General features: G+C 42.9%; 1 protein-coding gene across 1 annotated transcript in view; it reads left to right on the top strand.

Annotated features, from left to right (window-relative positions):
- The window catches only part of LOC138677286 (complement C3-like), a 103,417-nt gene extending 91,280 nt beyond the window's left edge, over positions 1 to 12,137 (top strand). Inside the window, exons 33-41 of the mRNA XM_069767317.1 lie at positions 428 to 482; positions 588 to 675; positions 1,340 to 1,429; positions 3,545 to 3,650; positions 3,757 to 3,846; positions 5,049 to 5,135; positions 5,230 to 5,313; positions 5,579 to 5,714; positions 10,071 to 12,137. Of these exons, the coding sequence (XP_069623418.1) occupies positions 428 to 482; positions 588 to 675; positions 1,340 to 1,429; positions 3,545 to 3,650; positions 3,757 to 3,846; positions 5,049 to 5,135; positions 5,230 to 5,313; positions 5,579 to 5,714; positions 10,071 to 10,209 (875 nt within the window). The 3' untranslated portion in view covers positions 10,210 to 12,137. The remainder of the gene's footprint in view (positions 1 to 427; positions 483 to 587; positions 676 to 1,339; positions 1,430 to 3,544; positions 3,651 to 3,756; positions 3,847 to 5,048; positions 5,136 to 5,229; positions 5,314 to 5,578; positions 5,715 to 10,070) is intronic.
- The last annotated feature ends 245 nt before the right edge of the window (positions 12,138 to 12,382 follow it).

A 12,382-nucleotide genomic window follows, 5' to 3' on the forward strand; every position in this document is an offset into this window, starting at 1 on the left:
TCGTAGAATTTCTTTAAAAAAAAATGTAAAAAACTGGCAAACCAGAAGATTGTCAGAATATCTCACGAAAGTGAACCTTAATCTCCAAATGAGGCACAGTACATGGTCCGTGGCCAATGATGTCAAGAGGGACATAGCTAAAGGAGATTCAGAGGTACCAATCGTACTCGGTCCAGTTGGACTAAAGGTCGTTATGACACAAGCATGATAATTGTTACGTAGCAGGTGGGGATTTTGTTATAGATTTTGTTTTGGGACCCTGGGGCTTGAAGTATGGCCTCTAGATATCAATGTCCCTTTTAAGCAAAATTGCATTTCGAAAAACGACCTTAATTCTGTGACTTTTCATCTGTATTTTGCTCCCACAAATTGTCCCCAAAATTCAGGGATTTAAATAGTTTTTCAAAAGTGTTTCATTTTTCTTCAGATTCAAAGAAGCCAGTCGGTGCTCTAAAATCCATGGTCATGAACATGTGTATGAAGTAAGATAATTGGGGAAGGGAAATATTGATTGCTGCCACTCATGGCCATGTCTCGTAATGTGTACAGTGTTCTCCATGGGAACTCTAGATTGTCTTCTATTGCAGATACCTTGGGGCCACTGCCTCTACAATGACCATCGTGGATCTGACTCTTCTCACAGGCTTCACAATAGACATGGAGGATCTGAATAGGGTTTGTTACAATCATTGATGAAGACACCTACATTATCTCAAACCTATGGAGATCCCATAACCCCACATGTTTTTTGGTTTCTTTATCCTTTATAGCACCTCTACATGTGAAGAGGGTTACTCAGTCCCCTATGGACAGGCATCCAATATCTGAGTTCCATAAAGGGGTTGTCTATAGATACGAGCAAAATTCTACTTCAGCGTCACAAAAATCTGCATGCGTCAAATGTATATTTTTAGTAATTCGCTTCTTTGTGGATTCAGCAAATTTTTCTGAATCATTTAGGGCCATAAAAAGGTTAAAGAAAATAAAGAATACCAATAATCACCTTACTGCTCACCTTTTCGACCCCTGCTCAGCGTCACCCATCCAGTCCTCCTCGTATCTTCTGATCCCCACCACTCTCGCTGAATTGTTTTCGCTGGTGCAAGGCCATGACATTGTGACCTTTCGCAATGGGATTTTAGCCTCAGACGATGTGACAAGGACCGGATGGGTGAGCAGTAGAAGGGACGAACAGGTGAGACCTGTTGAGAAGGCTGATGGGGCGGTCTAGCTTAATCTATAATGTCACATGTAATTTTCTAGATTCAATAGAAAATCTCAGAAAGTTGGGTGTGTGGTGTGATGGATTACTGATTTTGTTTCGATACTTTTGTCCTAGCTCACGAATCATGTGGACAAGTACATTTCCAAATATGAGATGGACACAGAACGGTCAGAACGAGGCTCCTTGATTTTATACCTGGACAAGGTAAGCGATCACTCAAGTCTAGTAGAGTCCAAAGAGATCACGGACATGCACTCTCTCCTAATTGTTAATCCAATGGTTCTTCAAATGGTTCTGAAACTTACTGAATACATTTTTAAGGAGTCCATACACTTTACTTTAATTTTATAGGGGCCAGGTCAGCATATGAGATGTCCAAATTCTTCCTCACATAAATATATTGGGGTAATAAAAGATCAGGCTGTTGGATTTCCACATGCCCAGTGTTGGACTTGGGAACATTGGGCGCAGCAGAGGACTTGAGTCTGATGGCCAATCTATGCAAAGCCAATGCATTATCATTAAAGGGGTTTTTCAGATCAGAGCTAATTTTCACCAGGGGAGTTATGTTTATGTATATGAATCTTAATAGTGAGCATAATACACAGTGTTAGGATTCAGCATGATAGAGAGTCTGAAGGAGATTTCCTCTAGCCCAGAAAACCCCTGTATTGGTAATGAAAAACGACACCTTTCAGACATCTGTGCCTTGTAGCTCTATAAATGTTTCTACGGGTCACTGCCAGGCTAGTCTGCTGATCATCAGGGGGCTCGGTGTCAGACCCTCACTCGTCTGATATCAATGACCATGATGATGTACTCAATGTAATTTGGTCAGATAAACCCCTTAGTGTTTTCACTTTCTGAGAAACAGATTTAATGGCTCTCTTGGAGTATGATGTCCTCCCAAAATGCCCCTACAAACGGTATGATACTCCGCAGTAAATTTTCCCACACGGCGTGGTATGATGACCACAGAATGACCCCAGCACACAGTATGATGGCCGCCAGCTCCCTCTATACAGTATGATAGTCCCCACAACTCCCTATTTACAGTATGATGGTCCCCACATCTCCCTATATACAGTATGATGTCCCCACAGCTCCCTATTTACAGTATGATGGTTCCCACAGCTCTCTATATACATTATGATGTCTCCACCGCTCCTTATATACTAAGATGGTCCCCACATCTCCCTATATACAGTATGATGTCCCCACAGCTCCCTATTTACAGTATGATGGTCCCCACAGCTCTCTATATACATTATGATGTCTCCACCGCTCCTTTTATACTAAGATGGCCCCCATAGCTCCCTATTTACAGTATGATGTCCCCACAGCTCCCTATTTACAGTATGATGTCCCCACAGCTCCCTATTTACAGTATGATGTCCCCACAGCTCCCTATTTACAGTATGATGTCAACGCAGCTCACTATATACACTATGGGGCTCCAAAAAATGACTAATTTAAAAAAAAACTACTACTCACCTCTCTGCGTCCCCGCATGCACTGCTTCAGTCTCCGCAGCGTTCTCCGTGGTTCGGCGCAGCAGGCATGATATAATAACATCATCGTGCCTGCCATTACCAGTCTCATTTGCACAGACTGAATGGCAGAGGAGAGAGCAATCCTCACAATGCAGATACCACTGAAATCCACACTGCAGTGTTCGGCACCAAGTTCTCCTGAACTCAGAGGCCCCATAGTGGCCATGAGGTCTGTGGATATGGACAACCCTGGAGGACATCCCAGGACCCGCAGGAGAATTCTCTTGTTCTCCACTGGACTAGTCCAGTCTTAAATATGCACAATCCTTTTGTTTTGAAGGGAGATACGTGAAATAGTTAACCCATCTTCCGATCTTCTCATGAAGCCTTCCAGCTCCTTTCATGGACATTGTGATGTCTTCTGTTTCAATTCTCTAAATCGTATTCTGTGCTCCAAGAATTATCCTTCTCTGCTCTCAATCCTCTGGTGCTGCTCAAAGACTTCGTATCGAATGCAGCAAAGCTTTATGACAATCTAAACCCACAGACCCCAGCTTCACCACAGTAAATTCCAGATGGGACCCTCATGGGTCACATCAAGCAAAACTAACTCAAGGTAGTAGTTTTTAGAAGTTGGCTATCTTATACCACAAATGGATGGAGGGTCTAGTGGTGGTACGAACGACCTTGAGAAGACCACATGATGAGCTTCACTGAGGGTATTGTTTTTCTCAGGGGTGAAGTTGTGCTTATATATCATTTTTATACTATCTTCTGCCCATGTTATTATACAGTATGATGTTCTTTTATTTAATCCCTTTTTTAGGTATCACACACCGAGACCGAATGTCTAAAGTTTAAGATACATCAAAATTTTGAAGTTGGAATTTTACAACCCGCAACGGTCACCATCTATGAATATTATGCTTTGGGTAACCTCTTACTCATTATTTAGGCAGGACACTGTACCCGGATATCTGGTGTATCTGATGAGCCAGTGGTTTAGAGTAATAGAAAAAAGTGTTTTTACCCCTCCAGGAAACCGTTGTACCAAGTTTTATCATCCGACAGAAGATGAGGGAGAGCTGAGGAAGATCTGCAAGGATGCCGAATGTCACTGCATCTCAGGTACTAGAGTAATATTGTGGATACAGCAGGAAGGACGCCAGAATCCAACAAACCCAAGTGTTGGAGCTCACGGTGCCTGTCCAGATTTTGATGTGCAACATCTGCCACTTTAATGTACAGCGGATGGGCGCACTGCATGTATGGAATGAACTCAAGAGCTGTTACCAGCCGGCACCAGAGCCTAACTACTGAAATCGGAGCTACTGTAGAATCCATTGCGGTAGTTTAACCTCTTAGATGCTAATGTCAATTGTGACAGTGGAATTTAAATGGTCGTTTATGGAGGAAAGTGTCCTTTAGGCACCACCAACCTGATTGTAGGGTTCTAGAGGAAAAAACAAACCATGATGTAACACTACTGATACAAAATTTTTCCTCATTGATTTCCAAGAGCTATAACTTTTTTTCCTTTAAGGGCTCCCATAAATCTGAAGCCCTTCGGAAGCATTATCGTTGCAGAGTTAGATAATGTCTGAACCCCGTTGTATCATCTTTATGGGTTCCCTTCTGCATTCGGTCTCATTACTTGAACTCTGTGATGTTGGTGACCCCAGTCTTGTAGGCCAATGACTAGGAAGTTTTATTGAAGTATTTTCCTTTTGACTCCCCTATATCATAGGCTAGTCTTATCTCACCTGTACGGCCCCTCCGTTACTCGCTGCCCACCGACCATTCCTCAGAAGTGACTCGTCTCTCCCCATCAGAATCTGCATTTCCAGGATTGTTCAGCCAAGGCTACAACATCCAACCGTGACCTGACCAAGGTCACTGCTTGTTGAACTACATGATGTCACAAATGTGCGAAACACAGTGAGGGGCTGGACAAGTGAGCGGTGAAGTAAGTGTAACCTAGGATATAGTAGAAAGAAGAGGACCTGATGAGTAGAGCTGGCTGTTCCTCAGGGTCTCTTCTTTCTGCAGTCACACCTCTGGCCTGCTCACTCCCGGCCGGGACTTCTGGATACGAGGAGGCCTCAGAGGCCATAGCGCATTGCACATACATGATATCATGACATCCGACATGCAATGATCTCCTGGTTAAAGTGAAGAGACTGGGAGATGCTGCTTTTGGTAGGGATATAAGAGGCGTTTCTGAGGACCAGATGGCGGGCAAAGAACAGTGGAGGAGCCGGAGATGGGAGTGGTGAGATGATTCTGAAAATCCCAAACACTAAACACAAGTTCTTACTTTTCTTTTACAGAAAGATGCAACCTGAGAAACGGCCACAAGCAGAAATTAAAGTCTGCCGAGAGAATAAATTTAGCATGTCAACCGGGGGTGGACTATGGTGAGGAGACACGTCTGCTTCTAATATCATCCCCCACTATGGAAGGTCTGGTGTCTACTGGTTATGACCGACGTGTTTTGTCTCTCACTTACAGTCTACGACTGCAAACTGGAAAATATCCAACAGACCGGGGCCTATGACATCTTCACCATGGCGGTCACCCGTGTGATCAAGTTGGGTATGTGCATCCAGTATTTACCACACACCCGACATAAATGGAATCCGTGAGGGGACGCGTTTCAGTGTGTATGTGGGCTGTCCTGTGAATGCTTTATTTCCTCCTATGCATGATGGTAACTTTCCTGGCAATACTTGTAGATTCTCCACAGCGCCCAAAATCACCATTTATGGCTGTAATGTCATGCTTACAGTTGGGGAACAACAGCTCTGAAGCCCAAACTGCTGCCTAGAAAAATAATAATGATATACTGATCTCTTTAAAGGATCGGATGATATAAAAGATGGCGACAAACGGAGGTTTTATATCCACAAAAGCTGCAGAGATTCGGTGAAGGTAGAAGTGGGCAGGAACTACATCATTTGGGGGCGCAGCGAAGACGTGTGGAAGATGAAAAATGAGTGAGTACAGTATAATCTATGTACAAGGAACTGTTACTTATCACCAATACATAAACTACTTACTGCCTGGCCTACACCATACTCCAGTCACATCCAGAGCTGCGTTAGCAAATCTGCCCTTACCCTGCACAGTATATACAATATATCTACAGTATTATCAGTAGTACCTTATGCCATTTACCGTTTGTGTAAAATAATCTGACAATTTCCATTGTTGTGCAATTACGGACGCACGATGAAAACAAAAACAAAAACTGACTTGTCTTGATATCACCTTTTTGATATCACCTTTTTCCCCTTAGCTAGAATTAAGAGAAGCATGTCCGTAAAAAATGACTTGAAAAATGCACTCTCAATAATTCCTGACCTCCTCGTACTGACATGCAGGTGCTTCTCACAAAATTAGAATATCATCAAAAAGTTAATTTATTTCAATCCTTCAATACAAAAAGTGAAACTCATATATTATATATTGTCATTACAGAGTGATCTATTTCACGTGTGTATTTCTGTTAATGTTGATGATTATGGCTTACAGCCAATGAAAACCCAAAAGTCATTATCTCAATGAATTAGAATAATTAACAAAAACCACCTGCACAGGCTTCCTAAGCGTTTATAAAGGTCCCTTAGTCTGGTTCAGGAGCTCCACAATCATGGGGAAGACTGCTGAGCTGACAGATGTCCAGAAGGCGTCATTGACACACTCCACAAGGAGGGGAAACCACAGAAGGTCATTGCTAAAGAAGCCGGCTGTTCACACAGTGCTGTATCCAAGCGTATTAATGGAGAGTTGTGTGGAAGGAAAAAGTGTGGTAGAAAAAGGTGTACAAGCAACCGGGATAACCGCAGCCTTGAAAGGATTGTTAAGAAAATGACATTCAAAAATGTGGGGGAGATTCACAAGGAGCGGACTACTGCTGGAGTCATTGCTTCAAGAGCCACCACACACAGACGTATCCAGGACATGGGCTACAAGTGTCACATTCCTTGTGTCAGCCACTCATGACTAATAGACAACACCAGAAGGGTCTTACCTGGGTCAAGGAGAAGAAGAAGAACTGGACTGTTGTCAGTGGTTCAAGGTGTTGTTTTCATTGGGAAACCAAGGTCCCAGAGTCTTGAGGAAGAGTGGAGATTCCACAATCCAAGCTGCTGGAGGTCTAGTGTGAAGTCTCCACAATCAGTGATGGTTTGGGGAGCCATGTCATCTGCTGGAGTAGGTCCACTGTGTTTTATCAAGACCAAAGTCAGCGCAGCCGTCTACCAGGACATGTTACAGCACTTCATGCTTCCCTCTGCCGACAAGCTTTTTGGAGTTGGAAATGTCATTCTCCAGCAGGACTTGGCACAAAGTAGCCTGACCAAGTACTGAGTGCACTTACTGAACATACATTTCAGTAGGCCAATATTTCGGATTTTAAAATCATTTTTCAAGCTGGTGTTATAAAGTATTTTAATTTACTGAGTTAATGACTTTTGGGCTTTTATTGGCTGTAAGCCATAATCATCAACATTAACAGAAATAAACACGTGAAATAGATCACACTGTGTGTAATGACTCTATATCATATATGAGTTTTACTTTTTGTATTGAAGAACTGAAATAAATTCACTTTTAGGATGATATTCTAATTTTGTGAGATGCACCTGTATGTCACAGTGCAGCCCATCGGAGCGCAGTCTGTAATGTTACTGAGATGGGAAGAAGCAGAGGAGGTGGGGATGTGATATCCAGCAGCCAGTGGGGAACATGAGACTGGCAGAATTCTAGATGTGACTGGCATATGTGATGGATGAATGGATGGCTATATGAATGGATGGATGGTTAGATGGATAAATTTATGGATATATGGATGGATGGATATCTGGATGGATGGATTTATGGATGGATATCTGGATGGATGGATGGATGGATGGATGGATGGATATCTGGATGGATGGATTTATGGATGGATATCTGGATGGATGGATGGATGGATGGATGGATGGATGGATGGATATCTGGATGGATGGATTTATGGATGGATATCTGGATGGATGGATGGATGGATGGATGATGGATATCTGGATGGATGGATGAATGGATGGATATCTGGATGGATGGATTTATGGATGGATATCTGGATGGATGGATGGATGGATGGATGATGGATATCTGGATGGATGGATGAATGGATGGATATCTGGATGGATGGATATCTGGATGGATTGATGGATACTTGAATGAATGGATACAGTGGGGCAAAAAAGTATTTAGTCAGTCAGCAATAGTGCAAGTTCCACCACTTAAAAAGATGAGAGGCGTCTGTAATTTACATCATAGGTAGACCTCAACTATGGGAGACAAACTGAGAAAAAAAAATCCAGAAAATCACACTGTCTGTTTTTTTTAACAATTTATTTGCATATTATGGTGGAAAATAAGTATTTGGTCAGAAACAAACAATCAAGATTTCTGGCTCTCACAGACCTGTAACTTCTTCTTTAAGAGTCTCCTCTTTCCTCCACTCATTACCTGTAGTAATGGCACCTGTTTAAACTTGTTATCAGTATAAAAAGACACCTGTGCACACCCTCAAACAGTCTGACTCCAAACTCCATTATGGTGAAGACCAAAGAGCTGTCAAAGGACACCAGAAACAAAATTGTAGCCCTGCACCAGGCTGGGAAGACTGAATCTGCAATAGCCAACCAGCTTGGTGTGAAGAAATCAACAGTGGGAGCAATAATTAGAAAATGGAAGACATACAAGACCACTGATAATCTTCCTCGATCTGGGGCTCCACGCAAAATCCCACCCCGTGGGGTCAGAATGATCACAAGAACGGTGAGCAAAAAACCCAGAACAACGCGGGGGGACCTAGTGAATGAACTGCAGAGAGCTGGGACCAATGTAACAAGGCCTACCATAAGTAACACACTACGCCACCATGGACTCAGATCCTGCAGTGCCAGACGTGTCCCACTGCTTAAGCCAGTACATGTCCGGGCCCGTCTGAAGTTTGCTAGAAAGCATTTGGATGATCCAGAGGAGTTTTGGGAGAATGTCCTATGGTCTGATGAAACCAAACTGGAACTGTTTGGTAGAAACACAACTTGTCGTGTTTGGAGGAAAAAGAATACTGAGTTGCATCCATCAAACACCATACCTACTGTAAAGCATGGTGGTGGAAACATCATGCTTTGGGGCTGTTTCTCTGCAAAGGGGCCAGGACGACTGATCCGGGTACATGAAAGAATGAATGGGGCCATGTATCGTGAGATTTTGAGTGCAAACCTCCTTCCATCAGCAAGGGCATTGAAGATGAAACGTGGCTGGGTCTTTCAACATGACAATGATCCAAAGCACACCGAAGGAGTGGCTTCGTAAGAAGCATTTCAAGGTCCTGGAGTGGCCTAGCCAGTCTCCAGATCTCAACCCTATAGAAAACCTTTGGAGGGAGTTGAAAGTCCGTGTTGCCAAGCGAAAAGCCAAAAACATCACTGCTCTAGAGGAGATCTGCATGGAGGAATGGGCCAACATACCAACAACAGTGTGTGGCAACCTTGTGAAGACTTACAGAAAACGTTTGACCTCTGTCATTGCCAACAAAGGATATATTACAAAGTATTGAGATGAAATTTTGTTTCTGACCAAATACTTATTTTCCACCATAATATGCAAATAAATTGTTAAAAAAACAAACAATGTGATTTTCTGGATTTTTTTTTCTCAGTTTGTCTCCCATAGTTGAGGTCTACCTATGATGTAAAATACAGACGCCTCTCATCTTTTTAAGTGGTGGAACTTGCACTATTGCTGACTGACTAAATACTTTTTTGCCCCACTGTATCTGGATGGGTGGATGGATATCTGGATGGATGGATATCTGTATGGATGGATTGATGGATACTTGAATGGATAGATATCTGGATGAATGGATGGATATCTGGATGGATTGATGTATATTTCGATGGATGGATATCTACTGTAGATGGATGGATTGATGAATGGATATCTGGATGGATGAATTGATATCTGGATGGATGGATGATGGATATCTGGATGGATGGATTGATGGATGGACGGATATCTGGATGGATGAATTGATATCTGGATGGGTGGATGATGGATATCTGGATGGATGGATGGATGGACGGATATCTGGATGGATGAATTGATATCTGGATGGATGATGGATATCTGGATGGATAGATGGATGGATAGATGGATATCTGGATGGATGGATTAATGGATGATGGATATCTGGATGGATGGATGGATGGATTGATGGATGAATGGATGATGGATATCTGGATGGATGGATATTTGGATGGATTGATATCGGATTTCTTTGTTTTACCCTTTTTCAGGATGTCTTATGTCATCAATGGAGGAACATGGTTTGAGCTGTTGCCGACTAATAAGGAATGTGGCACCATCGAGAAGGACGAGTGTGAAGAGTTGGACAAGTTTATTGATGACTTGGTTCTGTTCGGCTGCCAGAGCTGAGCCTGTATCACACCGACTGCAGACAGCTGTGGGGCGCTGGTGCCCCCGGCTTCCCACTTCTGATCACAACTCACATGGACTTTGCCGGCACCAGTATGTACGGTGTCATAGGTGTCACCGTCTTACTGTAGTCCCGAAGGTGCCTAATTCATGTATCACATTTACATCACTTCAAAACTGGGAGGAGCTGATGACACCCCCTGTGGGTGCCAAAATGGCGGCCATGATCGTTGCTAGACTGCCTCCCTAGCAACAGATACAGGTCCTTCTCAAAAAATTAGCATATAGTGTTAAATTTCATTATTTACCATAATGTAATGATTACAATTAAACTTTCATATATTATAGATTCATTATCCACCAACTGAAATTTGTCAGGTCTTTTATTGTTTTAATACTGATGATTTTGGCATACAACTCCTGATAACCCAAAAAACCCGTCTCAAAAAATTAGCATATTTCACCCATCCAATCAAATAAAAGTGTTTTTTAATAACAAACAAAAAAAACCATCAAATAATAATGTTCAGTTATGCACTCAATACTTGGTCGGGAATCCTTTGGCAGAAATGACTGCTTCAATGCGGCGTGGCATGGAGGCAATCAGCCTGTGACACTGCTGAGATGTTATGGAGGCCCAGGATGCTTCAATAGCGGCCTTAAGCTCATCCAGAGTGTTGGGTCTTGCGTCTCTCAACTTTCTCTTCACAATATCCCACAGATTCTCTATGGGGTTCAGGTCAGGAGAGTTGGCAGGCCAATTGAGCACAGTAATACCATGGTCAGTAAACCATTTACCAGTGGTTTTGGCACTGTGAGCAGGTGCCAGGTCGTGCTGAAAAATGAAATCTTCATCTCCATAAAGCATTTCAGCCGATGGAAGCATGAAGTGCTCCAAAATCTCCTGATAGCTAGCTGCATTGACCCTGCCCTTGATGAAACACAGTGGACCAACACCAGCAGCTGACATGGCACCCCACACCATCACTGACTGTGGGTACTTGACACTGGACTTCAGGCATTTTGGCATTTCCTTCTCCCCAGTCTTCCTCCAGACTCTGGCACCTTGATTTCCGAATGACATGCAAAATTTGCTTTCATCAGAAAAAAGTACTTGGGACCACTTAGCAACAGTCCAGTGCTGCTTCTCTGCAGCCCAGGTCAGGCGCCTCTGCCGCTGTTTATGGTTCAAAAGTGGCTTTACCTGGGGAATGCGGCACCTGTAGCCCATTTCCTGCACACGCCTGTGCACGGTGGCTCTGGATGTTTCCACACCAGACTCAGTCCACTGCTTCCTCAGGTTCCCCAAGGTCTGGAATCGGTCCTTCTCCACAATCTTCCTCAGGGTCCGGTCTCCTCTTCTCGTTGTACAGCGTTTTCTGCCACATTGTTTCCTTCCAACAGACTTACCATTGAGGTGCCTCGATACAGCACTCTGGGAACAGCCTATTTGTTGAGAAATTTCTTTCTGGGTCTTACCCTCTTGCTTGAGGGTGTCAATGATGGCCTTCTTGACATCTGTCAGGTCGCTAGTCTTACCCATGATGGGGGTTTTGAGTAATGAACCAGGCAGGGAGTTTATAAAAGCCTCAGGTATCTTTTGCATTTGTTTAGAGTTAATTAGTTGATTCAGAAGATTAGGTTAATAGGTCGTTTAGAGAACCTTTTCTTGATATGCTAATTTATTGAGACAGGTTTTTTGGGTTATCAGGAGTTGTATGCCAAAATCATCAGTATTAAAACAATAAAAGACCTGACAAATTTCAGTTGGTGGATAATGAATCTATAATATATGAAAGTTTAATTGTAATCATTACATTATGGTAAATAATGAAATTTAACACTATATGCTAATTTTTTGAGAAGGACCTGTATAACCGTTGTAAAGAACATTTTTATGAAAATAAAGAACAAATTGTCACCGCTCACCCTGTCTATCACTGTGTAGTAATGGTGGCATCGGGTCAGGATACCAATGTAAACATCCACTGATCCGGAAATCTGATAGTCTGTTACCTGGAAATCTTGAGATTTAGAGGTCAATGTCACCTCAGGATCTAAGTTCACAGTACAAAATCTATGCATGGCGGCCCCAGCTACCATGTGCCATGAGTAATAATAGTGTCTTATGTAAAAATAGACTTATGGGCCCCGGGTGTGACTGTGGCCCTAT

The sequence above is a fragment of the Ranitomeya imitator genome, chromosome 4 (genome assembly GCF_032444005.1).
Source record: "Ranitomeya imitator isolate aRanImi1 chromosome 4, aRanImi1.pri, whole genome shotgun sequence".
Lineage (NCBI taxonomy): Eukaryota > Metazoa > Chordata > Amphibia > Anura > Dendrobatidae > Ranitomeya > Ranitomeya imitator.